Below are 21443 nucleotides of genomic sequence, written 5' to 3' on the forward strand. Positions count from 1 at the left end.
TGAACACAGCAAGCAAACAGGCAAAGCAAGATTAGTTGACCAAGGATCCTATCCACCAAGAGTACATATGATTCTCCATTTCTATCATCACTGGAAATAGGGATTGGAAGTGGACCTGTAATTTCATTGGTGTTGGGAAATCCCTCTACCAGTGCTCCTAGAGAGCTGCCTGTGCCCCTCAGAAGTTAAATTATTTGCAAGGTCACAAAGCCAGCATAAGTCTCAGGTAAGACTTGGTCCTAGACTTTGAGGTAGGCTCTCTACTCATTATGCATTGCCATGACCACTGCTGGAGAATTAATTTCTTTTCTTTTCAGACTTATTTTTTAGCACTGCCCATGCTTGTATCCAAATCAATGTGAGAGATATCCTGACATTTAAAAAAGTTTCCTGGAAAAGCTAGATGGAGAAAAGATGAGATGCACAAACAAGGGCATGATATACATATATATATATATACTCACACACACATATATATGTATATATGTGTGTGTATACATATACGTATGTATAATATTAAACAGATATTTAAAAAATAAAACAAAACAAATTTGTATGCAGTGTAACACACTGTTAAAGAATAGTCAAAGGAAAATATGAAAAAGGAAAAGACAGCTGTGGAGCTTTTATTTTTGGTATTATCAGTGTTCAGCTATTCTGTTTTCAAGGCTTAAATACCTTATAGGAGATTTTAAAAATTACTGTTAAAATCACGTACCTATAGTTATGCAATCAAAAAACAAATATGCATGAAAACATTTTTCATCTGAACAAAATATTATTTTTTCATCTCTAAGTCCTTATTTACATTTAATATAAGAAAGGGATATGATGTGGGAAACTTCAAGAATGACAAAGGCCTGTTTCCCGATAAAATACAGAACTTTAAAAAAAATACATCAAAATAACTTGTCAGGAATTTTCTCCAACAAAAAACTTCCTGACAATTCATTCCAGTCCTGAGAATTGTTGAATTTGCCACTTGCGAACATCATATATCATTCTGAAATCAGTTTTACATTTTGCAATAGAAAAACCACAGGAAAATATCACTAAAATAATCAGTTCTTACAGCAGTTCATTAGCTTTTTATAAACAAAACCAGACCATCACCTGGACATTGCACCATTGGCAAAGGATATCATTGGGAGACTGACGACAAATGGGGGGGCAGGCAGACACCCTCAACCCTTCAAGCTGCAGGTAAAAGAATCTACAGATTAACCCCTGACTGATTTAAGATACATAGTTCATTAAACTGCCACACAACTGCACACTTCAGGGAGTCTAGGGGACTAGACCTAGGGGTCTACGTTTATATATATCAATTTTTCTTTGACCACAGGACATTCTTTGACCACAGGACATCTTTTTGCCCGTCAGTGTACCCAGTCTTTAGGATGGTGTAGGACTTCTAGGATCTCAGCTTCTTTGGAATTCTTTGAAGGTGCATGCATGTATTCCCATCTACGTTAAGATAAGAAAAGAAGATTTATTTTTTTATGAAAGTCCCTCCAAAATCAGAGCAAAATAAAATTCCAAAAGAATGAAAACAAATGACCTCAGGACCTGTAATTCAATTCTTCAAATGACTCGTGATCTTAGTGATTCCACTAATGCACAGTCACCAGCCTTAGCAGCTATTTTGATGAGTCAGAGTAGTCAAAGTAATTCATTCTCTGGTAGGTATCCTTCTGGTGATCAGTCTGCTGGTCCTCTGATTATAGACTCATTTGTACTCAAAGCTTTTGTAGCTCGGTAGGACCTGCCCAATCTTAACCTTCACCTCCATACCATGATGATGCTTCAAAGCAGAACCCTAATGGGGCTTGTCCCCCATTTTATCTCCAGCCCCCTAGCACAATACTATTAAGATTAAGAAGTACACAATAATGTTTGAAGATGAATTAGTATTATTTAATAACACTACGTATTGCTGAGTCTATTACTTGGTCCCTGGATTATCAATGCATTCATCTATTGATTATATCAGAGGAAAGATATAAATGACATAGGTTATGAGTGGTCTAACAATGGCCTTATGCTAATCATTAATTCACTACATATTCCTTATCAAATCTGTCAAAATCTTTATAAAAATTTCATAAACTTTGAAAACTTCACTGCTAATGGACATATTTAAGGCACAGAAGAGATCAAGCAAAGAGCAAAAAGAATTGGGTTTTAAGAACTCTGTTTATCTAGCCAGGTGAGGTGGTATATATCTGTAATCCCTGCCACTGGGGAGGCTGAACTCAGGAATTGAGCTGTAGTAGACTAACAATAATATTACAACTAATAAAGGTGGATAACTTTTATGCAGTGCTTATGTGCAAGGTATTGTGCTAAGCAGTTTGTAACTATTATCTCGTTTGATCTTCACAACAGTTCTGGGAGGTAGGTGCTATTAAGATCTCATTTGTGTGGATGAGGAAACTGAGGCAATAGAGGTTAAATGACTTGCTTGGGGTCATGCAGTTACTAAGTGTGTCTGAAATCAGATTTCAATTCAGGTCTCCCTGACTCCAAGCTCCAACAATCCATACATTATCCAGACTAAGTTGATTGGGTGTCTGTATTGTCTGGCATCAATATGGTAAGTTCTGGGGACTGGAGGAAAGAAGGGCTACCTAGGGAAGAGTGAACAGGTCAAAGTCAAAGCTCCTACGCTTTAGGGATGTGATATGTGAGTAGCCCATAAAGGTAGGGAGTCCCAGTCTTTAAGAACAAACAAACAAAAAAAACAGGAAAAATTTCTACCTTTTCTTTGGTTACTAATAGGAGTAATACAGTAAAAATGGAACTGAAAACTGAATTGACTACAACAGGGCATCATCTATCATTCAAGCCAACAACACAACAATTATTAGGTGGTTGAGGCTATCCTTCATTCAACTTCCAAGAAAGCACAAAACAGGGAGTAAACACCTGGTAAAGCCAAAATCAAGAAAGTCGCTGTAGATTCAATGATATTTTCTACCTCACATGAAACTGGTCATTTTGAAACAGTCAAGGAGAATCTAAGTAACTGGGTCCCTCTCCTCACAATACAAAATGGTCACTCAGTTACAGAAGCATTTCATAACCGTTGGTTTGGGGTCAGGCCTGTACTAGGTGCTGAGGTTTACTAGGGGAAAAAAAACCTAGACAATGGCCTTGCCCTCAAAAAACTGACATTCTTACATTGGAGATGGGACACATACACAGAAAATAAAGTTCCAGATGTAGAGAGAACTATGTAAAGTGTTTCCTGAGGCTGGGGCACAAGATGTTTACAATGCTGATTCCTTACAATTTTAGTGGCCTTTGAAACATGTTGGAGATTTTGTAAAAGAAAGGTGAGGTGCAAGTACTGTCCTGGTAAGGGGCAAAGCCTGAGTGAAAGCTGGAATGCCATGGAAAAAAGGCCATTTTGGTTCTAACCAGACCAAAACCAAACACCCTCTCTCCTCCTTCATTATTTTACTCCTTTGCTTGAGTCTCATTATTCCACATATTCTTGGAGCCAAATATCCTCAAATATTCTACATATTCTATAGTATTCTTGGTATCAAATATACTCTAATAGAGAAATATGAGGCTTTAATTTTAGTTCACGTATGGAAAAAGGTAACTTGGGGATAATAGCTATGCCAAATTATCTCCTTACCTAGCAGTCAGAGGCAAAGACATAAGGATGCTTTCAATCCTGGATCCTGGAGTGAAGAGTCCAAATTTCGTGCCTCTATCATATAGCAGGTTAAATTCCACATACCTGTCACAACAGAGAAAAGTAGGGGAGAAAAGTTACCTGAAGAAATTCCTCTCAGGTTAGGTCAGTAAGGAAATGGTTAATGACAGAGCAGTTTGGTCCTCCTAGGACAACTGGCAGCCACTGAGAGATCACCAGCTGGAGGTCCTGATGAGTTCTGAGCATCTGGACAGGGATGGATAAATAGGGTATTCTAACCACTGAACAAAAGGAGATAGATGCTGTTATAACACACAGCAGTAGTAAGACAAGAAGGTTATGTTTTCCAATAAATACCCTGAATAGACTGACTTCACAGCTGTAAAAAAAAAATGACTGTTCAGTCTTAGAACAGTGCTGCTCTCTCCCTCCAGATCCCAATCCTTTATTGTGATTCTTCAAGATTGACAAGCTCTTTGCAAAGATCACAGTTTCAGTTGCCATGCTAAACATTTTATGAATATTATCTCACCTGATCCTCACAACAACCCTGGAAGGTGGGTGCTCTTATGATCCCTATTTTACATTTGAGGAACCTGAAGCAAACAGAGGTTAAGGGACTTGCTCAGAGTCATACAGGTAGGAAGATCCAGAGGCTGGATCTGAACTCAGCTCTTCCTGACCCAGGCCCAGTGTTCTATCTACTGCACCACCCAGCTGTCTCATGGGGAAATTCTGAAGGAGAAGACAGAAGGGGATAATGTCAGAAGGAGCTCTCAACAAATAGCCCATGAGGGCTCCATGGGAAGTATGAGGTGTTGCCCTCAGCTGGTGTGACCTGATGGTCTCTAAAGTCTCTTCTAGCTCTAAAATCCTATCATCCCTAACCAAATTTGCCCACTGTCATTGTTCAGTTATTTCATTTGTATCTGACTCTCCATGACCCCATTTGGGATTTTCTTGGCAAAGATACTAGAATGGTGTGTCATTTCCTTCTCCAGCCCATTTTACAGATAAGGAACTGAGGCAACAAAGTTAAGTGACTTGAGCAGGGTTACATAGCTAGTGAGGATCTGAGGCTGGATTTGAAGTCAGGTCCTCCTGACTCCAGGCCCAGCACTGCCTCAAGCTTTGGGTCTTACATATAGCAGATATTTAATAACTGCTTGTTGAAATGGAGGTCAGATTCGTACCAGAGAGAAAAGTGGTGAAAAGTCTTGAAAATCACAATCCTTCACTGACAATAAATTCTTAAGGTGCACCATAAGGCAGCCGTAATTATCTTAAGACCCAGAGCTAATAATGGGTAGAAAACGGAGAAGTCTCATTAAGTAATATTCTTTTCTTTATACAGGACTAGTGAGAACTTAATTCCTCTCACCTCTGCCTACCTCAAAATCCACTCAGAAGGCAAAAGAAAAAAAAACAACCCATAAAAAGTTAAATTTGGTGTAATCACATCACAATGATAAATCCATTAAGAAAAAGGGTCATTCATAAGTTTTTTATATTATGACTGAAAATGAGATAAAAGAAATATGCTCTTTTAAATTATGGTATTTCTAATGGCAAGAATCCTGACACAGTTTAAGGCCAAAATCATCAACTTGTTATTTTTCACAAAACTAGGTAAGAGAAAGATCTCAATATACTTGAAGCAGCTAAGTGGGGCAACAGACAAGAGTGCTGGGCCAGGAGTCAGGAAGACCAGTTCAAATGTGGCCTCAGGCCCTACTAGCTGTACAAGTCACTTAACCTCTGATTGCCTCAGTTTCCTCAGCTGTAAGATAGGTATGATAATAGCATCTACTTTCACAATTGTTGTGAGGATCAAATGAGATAATATTTGTAAAGTGCTTAGCATAGTACCTATAGTAGGTTTTACATGAATTTACATGAATACTAGCTATTATTATTACTATTTGAGAAGTAATCAATTTTAAAGCTTTAATGTAAATGAAGTTACATTTCATTGTGAGAATTTTAAAAAAGTAGGCAATCACCAACTTTTAATAATTTATGCTGATGGAGGAATTAGTAACAATGGTATGTCATGGGACAGATTAGTACAAAAACCATTTATTTTAATATCAATATATTGTACTACTAATGTTGTTTCATTTCCTTGATAATCTTTTCCTCTTATACTTTAGAAAATATCAAAATTACCTTCCATTCCCTAAACACATTCTCATAGGTTGCCATGAAAAAGAGACTCGGATGTAGTTTGGGGGATGGGGCTGGAGGGCTGGGGATTTGGCCAGGGAATAAGTATTTGGCAATAATCTACATATAGACTGTGGGGAATATATATACATTTGTGTATATATTTACACTTTGGCTGAAGATTTAATGTAGACTTAATCTAATTAATGTAACATATCAAAGCTGTGTTTGCTGAGGTTAGTTTCACAGAAGGAAATGGAAACTTACAGAAGAACAATGATGATGATGATGATTCCTGATACTATTGTTTAGTCTTGAAAAACAACAAAAAATTACCATAAGCTTTCAAACTCTTAAAAAAAAAAAACAAACCTGGATATTTGATTTTTTTTTTTTAAATTCTACAAGAATTTAAAAAAATCCCACCCTTTGGTCCAAAAGGTCCAAACCCCTTGAAACCAACTGAATTCAATCTAATTCATATTTAGGAAGCTCCCTTACACATATGAGGCATAAAAGGCAGAGGACCAGCTAGAAGAAAGATCTGAGTTCTGGTCCTGACCTTGATATATACTGTGTGACCATGAGTAAGTTACTTAACCACTAACCGCTCTATATCCCAAGCACTCTAAACTGTAAGTCTTACAACCTCTAAGATTGTAAGATACAGACAAGTTGCCAATCTGTAGTGATGAAGGGAGTTTCCACACTGAAAGTTCTATACAGTGATGAGACCACAGACAGGTCAAAACATATACACATGTTTCGGAGTATATGGAACATAGCTACATGGTGTGATGGACAGAGCACTGGAACTGGAATCAGGAAGACTCCTGTTCATGAATTCAAATCTAGTCTCTGACACTTGCTAGCTGTGTGACTCTATTCAAGCTACTTAATCTTATTTGCCTCAGTTTCCTCTTCTGTAAAATGAGGTGGAGGATCTTTGTCAAGAAAACCCCAAATGGGGTCATAAGAGTCAGACCTGAATGAAAACAACTGAACAAGAACATACTAAGAATTTCATGTGGGTTGACACAGATATGCATAATGACTTCACAAGCAAAACCTCAATCATTTATCAAATGACAAAAAAAAGCTTCTGACTGAACTGCCTGGTGGTGGAACTCTTTATTTTTGGATCATATTTCTATCACAAGTTATGACCAGAAAAAAATGAATATTCATTTCATCACTAATTGCTTCTGCCTACATACATGAGTTATTTTTTTTCCCAGACTTACCTTCCTCTCCGAAGTTGCTGCCATTGCTTCTCCTGAGATGTGAATGGATCGTTACAGTGTTTTTTCACCAGGGGAATGTAAGAAGGTACAACAGCACGGGCACAGCTTTGGACAAAATGAAATACATCTTCCTTGGATGGGGAGTCAAGATCATCAAAGAATATACCCCCAATTCCCCTTCTCTCTCCCCGATGCTTTATAACAAAGTAGTCATCACACCTGAAAAGAAAAACAGACAGGTCAGAAGGAATTTTATACATTCCAAAGCGGAAAGCATTAAGATGAATATACAAGTTTCAGTGTTTAAAAAAATGACCTCAGCTAAATCTCTCCCCTTTACTCAGAATGAAGAGAAAATAAAAGATCTCTGCCAACATGCAAACACACAGCCTACCATCTCACATATAGACCATTTCTCCAGCATGATAAATGCTTTGGTTATTTTGCCTAGGAAGTTGCCATGAAAATCAGCACAGCCCATAATATAATGTAAATGATGTTTTGAGAAAAGTCTCCTAATACCAATGTAAATCAATGTTGTTGTTGAGTCAGTTTTCAGTTGTGTTCAACCCTTTGTTACCCCATTTGGAGTTTTCTTGGCAAAGACACTGGGAATGGCTTGCCATTACCCTCTCCAGCTCATTTTACAGATAAGGAAATTGAGGCAAACAAGGTTAAGTGATTTGCTTAAGGTCACACAGCCAGTAAGTGTCTAAGGTTGAATTTGAACTCATGAAGAGGAATCTTCTTGATTCCAAGCCCAGTGTTCTGTCTTCTGTGCTTCCAGGTCTGGCACCCTATCTACTGTGACACCAGCTGCCCCATGTAAACAGTAACATTACCACTGATGCTAGTTCCTTAAGCTATTGATTTCCATGCTATTAATAACTGTGAGAAAGGGCTATAAATACAGTGGAATGTTAATACAACAATAATGATGATGATGATAGCCAAGAATAATAATTAACACTTAAATAGTACTTACTACACATGCTTTTACAACCCTGGGCAAATCACTTAATCCTGTTTGCCTCAGTTTCCTCATCTGTAAAATGGACCAGAGAAGGAAATGGCAAGCCATTCCAGTATCTTTTGCCAAGAAAACCCCAAATGGGGTCATGAAGAGTCATGACTGAAAATGGCTGAACAAGAACAAAATCTCATTTTAACCTCAACAATTCTAGGAGGTAGGTGCTATTATTATTTCCACTGTACAGGTTAGGAAACTGAGGCAAAAGACTAGGGTCACTCAATACCTGAGCCTAGATTTGAAGTCAGGTCTTGTGACTCCAGCTCCAAAACTCCATCCACCGCAACACTTAGCTGCCCCTAATATTTCAGTACTTCAGTAGGTGAAAAACTCTTAACACTCATTTAAACAACTATCTGTTAAATATATTCTCCAGAACCATTTTCTTCTATATATGTCTATTTTAGAGTCAGCAGTTCTAATGAAGAAACTATACTCTTTCTAAAAAAAGTTTTATTATTCCCATAATTACACATTAAGACAATTTTTTAAGTTTTGGTTTTTTTTTTAAGTTTTGAATTCCAAATTCTTTCCTTCCCTCTCTCTCTCCTCCCTCTGAGATGGTAAGAAATCAGATGTATGTTATACATGTGTGGTCATGTAAAACATTTCCATATTAGTCATTTTGTACAAGAAGACTTGAATAAAAGAAAAAAGGATGAAGGAAAGTGAAAAATGGCATGCTTCAGTCTGTATTCAAATAATATCAATTCTTTCTCTAGAGACAGAGAGTATGCTTCATCATTTGTAGTTTGAGATTGTCTTGGATCACCGTATTGCTGAGAACAGCTAAGCCATTCACAGTTCTACATCAAACAATATTGTTGTTACTGTGTACAACATTCTCCTGATTTTCTTCACTTCACTATGCATCAGTTCATATAAGTCTTTCCAGTTTTTTCTGAAATCATCCTGTTTGTAATTTCTTATAGCACAATAATATTTCACTACAATCATTATACCACACCTTGTTTAGCCATTCCCCAATTGATGAGCATCCCTTTAATTTCCAATTCTTAGCCACTGCAAAGAGAGCTGCTTCACCCTTCCCCAACCCCTCCTCCCCAACTGCTTCACCTCTGACCTTCACTGCTCGGCTTTGCTGCTGTTGCCACTACCCCTAAGAGCAACTTCTCCTTTTCCCTCCCCAGCCCCTGCCTGGTAGCAGACATAAAAATGAGGAGCTCAGAGGAAGTATCATGGATCTCATGGTTCTGTGGCTCCATGGCAATGAATTCTTCTGAGATGGATGAAGACAAGTTTAACCACACAGGGCTCAATTAACAGGTACCATACTATAGGTAGGCACTAGACATGATCCTCCACTTGGAACCTGATGACAAGTAGAAGGACAACCTCAACCAGAGTGACTTGATCAAGGAGGCAGCTGAGATGCCGTATGGACCAATTTATGTCTGCTACATCCTCAAAAACAGTGGCAACCCCCAGAAGTCGGAAAAATATCTCTAGGGAGAGTTTGGCTATTGTTCCTGTGTATATCATGAAAAGCGGCCCATATTGCCCTTTGGACTGTTGGATGTGCCAGGTGAGGTCATGGTAAAGCTGTATTGGCCCAAGTGCAGGAAGGTTTACACCCCCAAGTCATCCGGCCACCAACACACAGATGGTGCTTACTTTGGCATTAGTTTTCCACAAAGCTAGTTTTCCACTCTTCATGGTGCAACTTGAGTACAGGGCCAAACATCCTGGCAACGAATTTGTACCCAGGCTGTATGGCTTCAAGATGTACCCCATGGCCTATGAAGTGCACCTTCAGGCAAAAGCTCTGTCAAGATCATCTGCTCAACACCTCAGGCTGTGATACTGCTACTCCTTCCCTCAGTACACACACACACACACACACACACACACACACACACCCACACACACACACACACACACACCCAGACATACACCCACACCCACACCCACCCCTATCTTTTCAAAACCCCTAATGGTTTTCAGTTTAAATTAAGAACAAGTCATTATTGTGGTGGTGTGGTGAGAGTATGTGACAAGGTAAAGAAAAAGGCAAAAAAAAAAAAAAAAAGAGATGCTATATTTGTACATTTAGGTTCTTTCTTCCTTTTTGGATGTCTTTGGGATATAGACCTAGCTGGATCAAAGGGTATGTACAGATTTATAGCCCCTTTGGCCATACTTCCAGATTGCTCTTCAGAACCGGTGCATCAGTTCACAACTCCATCAACAATGTATTACTGTACCAGTTTTTCCACATCCTCTCCAACATTTATCATTTTCCTTTTTCTGTCACATTAGTCAATCTGATAGGTGTGAGGGGTTACTTCAGAGTAGTTTTAATGTGTATTTCTCTAATCAATAGTGATTTATTGCATTTTTCATGTTACTATAGGTAGAGCTTTGATTCCTTTGTCTGAAAACTGACTGTTCATATCCTTTGACCATTTATCAATTGGGGAATGACTTGTATTTTTATAAATTTGACTCAGTTACCTATATATTTGAAAAATGAGGCCTTTATCAGAGATACTTGTTGCAAAAATTTCCTTCAGTTTTCTGCTTTCATTATAATTTTGGTTGCATTGGTTTTGTTTGTGCAAACACTTATGTAATCAAAATTATCTATTTTACATTTTGTAATGCTCTCTATGTCTTGTTTGGTCATAAACTCTTTTCTTATCCATAGATTTGACAGCTAAACATGCTCTTCTAATTTGCTTATGGTATCGCCATTTATGTGTAAATCATGTACCTGTTCTGACCTTATCCTGGTATGTAGTAAAAGATGTTGATCTATTCTATATCTAGTTTCTGCCATGCTGTTTTTCAATTTTCCCACCAGTTTTTGTGAAATAATGATAATAAGCTTTTGTTCCAGAAGTTTGGATTTTTGGGTTTATCATATACTAGATTACTGTAGTCATTTACTATAATATAATTTATACCTAATCTATTCCACTGATCCACTACTATACTTCTTGGGCAGACTGTTTTGCTAATTATCATTTAATAACACAGTTTAAGATCTTGTGTGGCTAGACCACCTTCTGTCACATTTTTTTGCCAATGATTTACCTTAATATCCTTGACTTTTTGTTCTTCTCGATGAATTGTTATTATTTTTTCTAGCTCCACAAAATTATTTTTTGAGTTTGGCACAACACTGAATAAATAAATTTAGATACAGCTGTCATTTTTATTATATTGGCTCAGCCTACCCTTGAGCAATTAATATTTTTCCAGTTGTTTTGATCTCACTTTAATTATGTGAAAAGTTTTTTGTAGTTGTATTCATATAGTTCCTGGGTTTGTCTTGGCAGGTAGACTCCCAAGTATTTTATATTGTTTATTTATTTTAAATGGAATTTCTCTTTCTATCTTGTGCTTTGTTGTTTTTTTTTGTTGTTGTTTATCTTGGGCTTTATTGGACATATAGAGAAATGCTGATGATTTATATGGATTTATCTTATATCCTGCAAGTTTGTTAAAGCTGTCAATAATTTCAAGTAGTTTTTTAGTTTATTCTCTCAGATTCTCTAAATATAATATATCTGCAAAGAGTGATAGTTTTGAGAAACTATATTCTTTTTAAAGTTTTGTGGAATATTTTATATATTGTTATTATATACATGTATACACACACATATATGTATATATACATACACACATACATTCTGAAGAGCAATTTGGAACTATGCCCAAAGAGCTACAAAACTGCGCATACCCTTTGATCCAGCAATACCACTGCTAGGTGTGTACCCCAAAGACATTCCAAAAGAGGGAAAAGGACCTATTTGTAAAAAAAAAAAAAAAAAAATTACTTATAGTAGCTCACGCGCACGCATGCGTGTGTGTGTTTGTGTGGGTGTGTGGTGTTTAAGAATTAGAAATTAAAGGGATGCCCCTCAATTGGGGGATGGCTAAACAAGCTATGGTATATGATTGTAATGGAATATTATTGTGCTATAAGAAATGACAAGCAGGATGATTTCAGAAAAACCTGGAAAGATTTACATGAACTAATGATGCAAAGTGAAGTGAAGGAGAATGTTGTATACAGTAACAGCAATATTGTTTGATGAACAACTGTGAATGCTTATTCTCAACAATGCAATGATCCAAGAAAATTCCAAAGCACTAATGATGAAGCATACTATCTGCCTCTAGAAAAAGAACTGAAACTGATTAACTGAAGTATGTTATTTTTCATTTTCTTTCTTTTTTTTTCTTTTATTCAGGTCTTCTAGTATAAAATGACCAATATGGAATTTTTTGCATGGTTTCACATGCATAACCTATATTTGATTCCTTACCATCTCAGGGAGGGAGGAGGAGAGGGAAGGATAGAATTTGGAACTCAAAACTTCAAAAAAAAGTGTTAAAAATTGAGGGAAAAGCTTAATATAGAAAATAAAATGAACAGAAATAGGGATTCATAATAAATATAAAATTATAGTTATTCAGTATCATTTTCACCTAGATTATACCTTATTTTCTCTTTTACTTGTATATTTTACAGTTATGGTAAAGAAAGGATATCTTAAGCCAGATTACAAAGAAACAACACTTAGTTATATGATTTCAAAGTCTCTCTCCAAAAAAAAGTGATTTAAAAAGACAAAAATATGTTAAAACCAACAATTTTAATGGTAATCATAAATTTTTCCTTCTGGTAATCTTCCTTGGTTCCCTCATACAGATAAAAGTTTCTTCCCTAATAGTTGCCTGTTCTAGTTAACAGAATTTTTTTAAAGGAATTAGAAGCTCGTTTCCTAGAAGATATGTTGGCCTGTTTGTAAAAGATAAGAAATAGGTTAGCATACAAATCTATATCTTATTTAGGTGGAACCACTATTTTCAGTAGTAAAGTCATGATGAAAGAGTTCACAATCTTTCTTTTCTGAGGTGAGACTTCATGTCCTCACAATCAGCACACCATTCTTGGTATCAAAAGCAAAAGCAAAAACCACACCATTCTGTCCTCACCATTCAAGAGTACCAATCTTTTCCAAGAGGTGTATAGTACTTCACTGCATTTCCCAAATATCTTCTGGAAAATACCCCATTTGACATTCAACTATATTCCAGAGGCCTCTTCACAATTTCAAGTCTTTCCTTCCCTTCCCACTCTATAACTAATATTCTTTACTTTCAAACCATCTCTAGGTTCCATCCCTTCTTTCTCACTGTGATCTCACCTCCTCCATTACAGTTAAATTCTATTGTTTTTCTCTTTTTTTAGTCAAAAAGAACCTTTAGAAAAAGCAATTAAGAGTTTGGAAGAAAATTAATTTGGAATAGCATCTTACACTAAATACCACAATAAATTCCAGTCACAGGTCCAATCACACACTCGCAGTCGTAAGGAACAAAAAAATATGAAGAATCCAAAGAAACATTAAAAGACTTCCGTGAAGGGATGTAGAATGAAGGAGAATAAAAAGTTTCTATCTATGTACATTATAACAATAATAGCTAGTTTTCATGTAGTACTTTAAGACTTGCAAGGCACTTTATAAATATTATCTCATTTTACTCTCAAAGCAAATATGAGAGACAGTAGGTAAGAGCTATTATTATTCCCATTTTACAAATGAGGACACTAAAGCCAGTGGAGGTTAAGTGACTTGCCCAAGATCAATAAAGGTAGTAAGGGTATGAGGTGGGATCTGAACTCAGGTTTTACTGATTCCTTTATCTACTGCATCGCTTAGCTGCCTCCTGATATAATCACTGTAATCATGCAAATAAAATCATAATAAAATGTAGATCAAATACAATAGGCAAAATTGGCACTAGCTTGTTAAAGTACATAAATTCATTATATTTAAAAAAGTATAAAAGCATATGGTTGTGGGTCCTTTTAGTTGCAACCATTTACATTGTTTTACATACATTAACAGTTTTCAGAGAATATTGTGTGTAGGTTGTGAAGTTATTCTCTGAAAACTGTTATATCTAAACAAAACTTATCAATAAAAAAAAATCTCTTCTATTACCATGAGATTAAAATAATATCATTCTAAATTACTTGCGACAGAAAGGAAATTTCTTTGTCTCAGCAAATTACTTACTAAAATGAATGGTTTTTAAAACCCACTGTTTTGACATTTAGAAGTAAGAAACAAGTGTTAGTTTACCTAAAGCTGAGGAGATCCCCTGAAAGCATGGGATGCATAATAGCCCCAAAAGGGTTCTTGATGTTGCTACCTACCATTTTTTAAACTTGGGGTAGAGGCTTGGATCATGCTGGTCACAAGCATCCTTTAGGGTTTTATGGAAGTGTACAGCATCCTCTTGGTTCAAATAAGTTGGAGTAAGATCACAACCACCACCAAACCACCATTGCTTGTTACCTACCAAATAAAAAACATAATCTATCATAAAAAGCAAACTACCAGTCAAATTAGCCATGAAATAATAATCAATAAGAATTTTATTAAGTACTTAGTATGTTCCAGGCACTAAGTGGTGGAGATTTAAAAACAAAAGTGAAATAAGTAGTCTCTGACCTCAAGAAGCTTAGATTACAATGCATGATAATTGTAAAAGACATACAGAACCAGCATGATTTCATATAGAAAATACTTGAAAACTCTAAAGCCACAAGGCCAACTCTGAAATTGAGTAATGCCAATGGTAGTCTGCAGGTACAGGCATCAGAAAAGGAAAAAAAAAGAAGATAATGACAAAGGGAGAGTAAAATGATAAAGGCAAGAGAATGGTTAGTGTGGGAAATATGGGGGTGAGGATTTAAGAGTATCATTCAAATAATTTTTAATCCAACAATATATGGTATACCTCAAAACCAGAACATAAATAAATCATCAAGAAGAGCAACACCCTTAATTTGTGCAGACACACACTACTGTAACAAAAATTTCTAGAAAAGACTGAAATACCATTAGTAACAGGTAGCATAAGACCTAAGGGTCTACTACTTAATGTGGTTCATAATCTGTTCTAGTTATCAACCTGAAAAAGGCAGAAGCAATCCAAATGGTATTAACCTGTGGTGTTAAAATTGACCCCATTCTATAAATGACACACAGATAGTACTTAGGAAGGGAGACTGTTCAAAATTGGTTGACTTGGAGACAGTGAATGGTGTACTACTATTATTTTAGACACCAGATATCACAGAAGGCAGGCCAAATGATGATTAGTTCTCTGGACCGCAGAAACTTAAAGAATGTCTAACAAGGCATAAAAGGACCTCAGTACTGACTGATTTTGAAAGAAGCACTCACTGTGCAAATCATAGACCCTGCTTCACTCAAATTCAACTCAGAAGCAAATCAAGCCATCAGCCTCATGTCATTGGTCTTCTCTGAGAAGAAAGGATTAACAAAAACAACAACTACAATCTAGGAAAGCCCGAGAGATTAAATGGCTAATTTCATGGTTAACTCAAAATACCTCAAGTCTTTCTCTCTAGGTTTTCATTCTTAGGACATTATCAACATCTTCCAAGGAACACTTTCATAAGAATTACGAAAAATCTAAATCTTTTTCCCAAATGATATGAACTCTTCATGTTTAAAAGTACGTTTTACGGTATGAAGGTTTCCAAAGTCCCCAGGGAGTCTTACCATCAGCTTCTTCTATTTCAAAATATCTATAGTTGAAATGAAAGGTGGGTGCATGAGGATTCTTGGGGTGGATGACAGAGCTCACTCCCATAGCACAAAAGGCCAACTGACCTACAGAATAAAAATAAAGGGCATTCAATGAAAACAAAACCACAATCTAAAATAATGAAATTAACTACTTCTTCTGAATGAAATTTCATCTGGCTTTTGATTTTGCACTTTAAAATTTAATGTGCTGGTTATTATGATTATTTAACCTTAGTGGTTAGCATTTATACACAGTGTTTTAAAGTTTGCACAGCACTTTACAAATGTTATCCCATTTGATCCTCACAACAACCTCAGAAAGTAAGTGCTCTTATTATCCCCATTTCATTGACCAGGAAACAGAGGCAGAAAGAGATTAAGTCAGCTGCCCAGGCAAGTAAATGTTTGAGCTAGTAAATTCTGACAATGGATTGATCTGAACTTAGTTCTTTCTGACTTCAAGTCCATTGTTCCATCCACTGAACCACTTACCTTCCCTGCCTTATTTTATACATATTTATTTATACATATCAATGCTGATAATGTGATAGTAAACGTGTCAGTCATTATCAATAAACAACTCACATTATATAGTGCTTTAAGTTTTACAAAGCACTTTTCTCATGGCAACCCTGTGAAATAAGGGAGGCAATAAGTATTATTATCCTCCTTTTAGAGATAAGGAAAAGGAGGCCTTACAGAAGTCAAGAGACTGGTTCAGAGTCACACAATCAGCAAGTGTCAGTGCTGGGATATGAACCATGCCTCCAAGTCCAATGTCTTTTCCAGATAATGCATGGTACCGCTGGGCAGCTAGATAGCACACTGAACAGGGGGCCCAGCCTGAAGTCAGGAAGCTTCTCACCTTCATGAGCTCAAATATGGCCTCAGACACTCACTAGCTATATGACCCTGGCCAAGTCACTTGACTCAGTTTGCCTCAGTTTCCTCACATGTAAAATGAGCTAGAGAAGGAAAAGGCAAAACCAGTATCTTTGCCGAGAAAACCCTTAAATGGACTAAACAACAAAAACCATATCACTATCATGCTAATCAAATATGCATGTGTCCAAATGGTCATTTGCAACAATTATAAAGCTTCATCTTATAAATAAAATTTGTAAGAAAAAATTGACAGGTACAAATACATTTTAAAATTATCTTACCATTTTTGGTCTTGAAGACCTTCCCTCTGCTTCTCATCTGTTTTACTGCTTCCTCAGAAAGAGTCCCATGAACTACAGAAACACTGACTCCAGCTTTTTCAAAGACATGACCATCCTGTAGCACACAGCTGATACCACCTCCTCCTGAGGGAAAAAAGATAAACAGAAAATACACATGTAAAAATGCAGGAAAAAACTTTACACCTAAAACTCACAAGAAGTGAAATATTTTTTTATCCACCTAAGTTGTTTAGTTCTATAACGGCAATTGAAGACAAAGGAAAAGTTACAGATGCTTTCCATACACACACACACACCTCTCTCTCCCTCTCCCTCTCCCTCTCCCTCCCTCCCTCTCTCTCTCTCTCTCTCTCTTTTCTCCCCCAGCCCGTAGGGGGAACAGTAAGTGCACCGTTTTCTACGTTTAGTTAGTTCAGGCTTTCTAGACCTTAGTTTCTTCATCTGTACAAAAGGAGATAGTTGCACTATCTTTTTCCCAAGACAGTTATGACACTCAAACAAAGTAACAGTATATGTAAAGTGCTTCAAAAATGTAATCTCATTATATTTCTACATTCTTTTACCATCATTACATGCTATTAATACTAGATCACTATTACCCTACTATTCAAACAATATGGAATTAATAGGCTACTATTACTTAACAGCCTACTACTGAAACAATACAAACTACTTTTGTGACAAAAGAAAAATAGAAGCAAAAAGATTTTTTAAAAATCAACCTTTTCAGGACCTCCAAACCCTATAACCTATTTTTAAAAAACTCACTCCTATCTGTATACACAATATTCAGTTTTATTAGTTCACATCCCCACTTTAGAAACCACTGTAAATTCACTAAACTCCTCTGACTTGCTGCCTTGCTGATGCACTCGGTGAAAACTGTAATACCTACTTGAATCTCACTTAGTAAACAGCCAGAGAGAGAGATGGATACAAACATTTAACGTGGAAAGCCAGCTGCTTCCAGGATGCAGGGCTGCGGAGAGACGGCTCCTCACTGGGCAGCAGGTGCAAAGTCTAAGCCATGAAGGTGTCACCGTGAGGGGTCCGAATGTGACACCCAGCAAGCATGCGCAACAGCGCAAGATCATCTTTAAAAATCTCTCGTTCTAAGCAGGGGGCAGCAGGGAGGAGGGGCGAAGCTCGGACACCCGGCACGTGCGAGTTCACCGGCTGCCTCCACCCCAAAGCCGGGGACCCCTTAACACACACCCTCCGGCGGACGGCCACGACTGATTTTAGAAAGGGGCTCGTGCAAAAAGCCCCCTTGGCCATTTGTCAGTCGGTAAATAAGCATTTATAAGCGCCTACTCTGTGCCACACCGGCATCTGTGCACTTGGCTGCACTCGCACGGAATCAGAGGTCATTTCAGTATTGACTTCGGACAAGGTCCAGGGCCCCCAGCGCTTTTCACGGGGTCCCCTTCCATCCACCTTACTCCCTCCTCCCTGTCCCGGAGTGCTTACCTTCCTTCCTCTCCCAGCGATCCACCGAGAAGCTGGCGCCCCGGTCCAACTGCGCCAACGCTTGGCACACCTGGGCCTGGGTCTCCATGATCAGTAGCTCCATCTGGGTCTTCACGTCCCCCCGCCGGGCCCGCAGCTCAGCCAGCGCTGTCACGGGCTGGGCCATGAAAGCCTTGCAGCGAAGGGCCAGCTCGTCCGCCCGGTCCGGAACGCCGGACGTGCCCTCGATCCTGGGGACCATCTCGGCCTGCGCCAGGTGCTGGAGAGAGGCTGCGGCGACCCCAGCCAGCCCGGCCGCCAGCCCCGCCACCAGCCAAGGCGCTCTTCTCGCTCCGCCCCTGACCCCCGCTCCTCCAGGGCTGGGGCCGTAGGTCAGCGCCCGCGTCAGGCCGGAGCCAGCCCCGCCGAGCGGAGCCCCGCCGAGCGGAGCCCCGCCGAAGCGCCCTGCAGCGGGGCCTGGGGGCCAGGCGCGTGGCACGGCGCTCCCCAGACGGCCCCACCTCGGCCTTCCTAGGGACGAGAACATGTTCCCCCGCACCTTCGCTCCAGCTCCAGCCCAAAGCAAAGTGCTGAAGGCTGCGAACCCCCCGGTGTGGGAAGCCCAGGGAAACAGGAACTCCACCTGGATCCCGCGCAGAGGCCACGTGAAGGGGGCGGGCTGAGTGGGGATGCTGGGATCTGTAGTCCGGCCGGGCCCCTAGAGTCTGTCCACGGGAGAAAGGACCCACAGGTAGAGAATCTGCTGCCCCGCGGCGGGGAGTTCCGGCAGGGCGCCTGCGAGGCGGACACCCAGGGCCTGGTCTTCTCGATAGGGCTGGGGCCCGAGGGAGGCTGCTTATCAGCCGCTGCCTGCGCGGGGAGGAACGCGGGGATGGAAAAGCAGCGTCGCTTGGTAGGGCTGGGCGGGAGCTCAGTGCAGCTCCAGCCCCTCCTTATAGATGGAACACGGAGTCCCGAAGAGAAGTGACTTGTATAGCAATGATAAAGTCAGCAGCAAAGACCACAGGGATGAAAACGGAGTCCGGACATTGCGGAAGAGCTAGCAGCGAATGTAGCCTTTTAAGGTCTGCGAGGCATTGTAAATGGTTATCTCCTCTGACCCTCCCAAGGGCGAGGTAGGTAAAAATCTCATGCCACAGTCTGAACCAAAAGACATGCGGTAAGGTGCACGTAATGGACCGTAGTCTGTACCCAGCCAAAATGCAACGACCAAGCCAACTTCTGAGAGCTTCAGGCTTCACGGTTATTGGTGAAGCAGTCAGCCGCGTGTGAACGTTACGTCCAGTTAGAGAGAAAAGGTCCCTAACTAAAGAACGGATCGGACATAACCTTTACAAACCCTTTCAATTGACCATCATCCTTTAAAAAGGCGTCTAGAAGGTGGCAGCTTTTAATGTGAATGAATGGAAATTCTCGTTTAGAGAGCAAATTTCAAAGCTCACGGCACTGGCTGTCTCTGAGGTACATAAACCAATCTCGTCATTCGTTTCAGAAGCGCAGTCCAATCATAATAGAGCTCATGGCCACGCGGTTAACGTGGACGTCCTAAGTCAGCGGCTAGGATTTCAAAACAGTGCGAAGGCCCCTCTTACTTTTCTTTTAAGCCAGAGTGGGCAGCAGGGACTAACAGAACTTAAGAGAAACTTCACCTTTTCCTGAAGTAAATCTAGGGGATCCCGAGTATCAATAGCTGGCTGTCCCTGGAGCTCTTTGCCAGTGAAGTCAATCTTTTCTCTGATAGATCAAGAATCAGTTGACTGCTTCTAACTTCTACATTCTGACAGTGCTTATCTGTTGAATTTACTCTATAATGTCCCATGCTCAATGATCTAGGCCATATTGGCAACCTCCCAAATTCTTCCTGCGTCTGTACCTTTGCACCATCAGTCCCACAGGTCTGGAATGTACTCTTTCCTTAATTCCATCTCATAAAGGTGCAGATCCTCTCTTTCTTTAAGATTCAGTTCATGCACCATCCTCGGCATGACTCAGGATCCTCTCAAATGTTAATGTTCTTCCCAGATTACAGTGTATTTAACTACTTTGCACATATTTGGATTTATTACCTTAAGATTTATGCTGTAAATATTGTATGTGTATCCTTCAGAATATAAACTCATTATGAATAGAGGTTATTTAAAAATTCTTTGTATTTGTATTCCCATACTTGGGGCTTAATAAATACTCATTGATTGTTTGATACTTTTGCACAGAATATCAAATACAAAGTAATTTGGGAAATCGGGAAACTGAGGTTCAGAGATATTAAGTGACGATCAAGGCCACATAGGCAGATTCAAGATTAGAACTCCAAATTTAGTACTTCCAAGTACAATGTACTCTCTACTGAACTACAGTGAGGAGAAAGAGAGCAGAGCTAACAAACTTGCTAATCAGCAAAGTCTTTTCTTTTAGGGTTTGGTGAGGAAAGAGCTATGTAAACAGTAAAATGCAATTCCAAGACCAATTCTTGGTACTTATATTTTGTATTTGACAGGTGGAGTGCCAGAGGTAGTGCACAGTAAAACATGTGCCAGGCTAGCCACTGGAGGCTGACTTTAATTTGTCCAGGATAACATTTAGTCATTTTTACAGTGGAGGGAACTTAAATAAATACTAAGAAAACATATTTGCCTGTCTATGTTTTAATAGCTAGAATTCAATAACTGACTCAAGAGATGAGTAAATTACCTTTGGAGGGTAAAAAATACTGATATTTAGAGGCAGATTAACTTCCCCAGGGTATTCTGTATGTGAGGTATAAGAATGCTGCTAGGCCTTCTCTGGGAGGGTGTGATAGGAAATAAGAGGAAGTGTGGTTGAAGTCCTTTTAGGTGAGATTCGGTAATATCTGCCATGGGCAGATAAGCCCAGAGCCTGGGATGGAAGCAGTCCCTCTCTCTACTCTAGTTCCCTCTGTGGACCACCAACCTTACTTCCAGCCTCACTTTTGCAGCTGTAGCCAAGGGAAGCAAAGTCTGTTGGAAATACCATTTGGTAACTTTTTCTGTAGCTCTGGCCTCCTCAGCAGCCACAGCTACCTGAGGCCAGATCACAATTCTTACCCCCACTCTC

General features: G+C 39.1%; 1 protein-coding gene and 1 pseudogene across 1 annotated transcript; one reads left to right on the plus strand and one right to left on the minus strand.

The window, feature by feature from the left end:
* Nucleotides 1–599: 599 nt before the first annotated feature.
* Nucleotides 600–19055, minus strand: CPOX (coproporphyrinogen oxidase). The gene is made up of 7 exons (XM_072614194.1): nt 18369–19055; nt 16878–17021; nt 15685–15795; nt 14307–14448; nt 7081–7299; nt 3650–3754; nt 600–1467 (listed from the first exon to the last, which is right to left on the minus strand). Exons 1-7 carry the CDS (start codon nt 18892–18894, stop codon nt 1380–1382), a joined length of 1335 nt encoding a protein of 444 aa, XP_072470295.1. The 5' UTR covers nt 18895–19055; the 3' UTR covers nt 600–1379.
* Nucleotides 9218–9932, plus strand: LOC140503508 (casein kinase II subunit beta pseudogene; annotated as a pseudogene).
* Nucleotides 19056–21443: the final 2388 nt, after the last annotated feature.

This window comes from Notamacropus eugenii, chromosome 5 (genome assembly GCF_028372415.1).
Source record: "Notamacropus eugenii isolate mMacEug1 chromosome 5, mMacEug1.pri_v2, whole genome shotgun sequence".
NCBI lineage: Eukaryota > Metazoa > Chordata > Mammalia > Diprotodontia > Macropodidae > Notamacropus > Notamacropus eugenii.

What these genes read in the sequence shown, in the direction of transcription:
- CPOX (XM_072614194.1), bottom strand. Translation starts at nt 18,894, where the DNA reads ATGTTCTCGTCCCTAGGAAGGCCGAGGTGGGGCCGTCTGGGGAGCGCC. An exon ending in TCGCTGGGAGAGGAAGGAAG is followed by an intron (nt 17,022 to 18,368) that starts GTAAGCACTCCG and finishes TTTTTCCCTCAG; the next exon opens with GAGGAGGTGGTATCAGCTGT. An exon ending in CAGCAACTTCGGAGAGGAAG is followed by an intron (nt 3,755 to 7,080) that starts GTAAGTCTGGGA and finishes CTGTTGTGACAG; the next exon opens with GTATGTGGAATTTAACCTGC.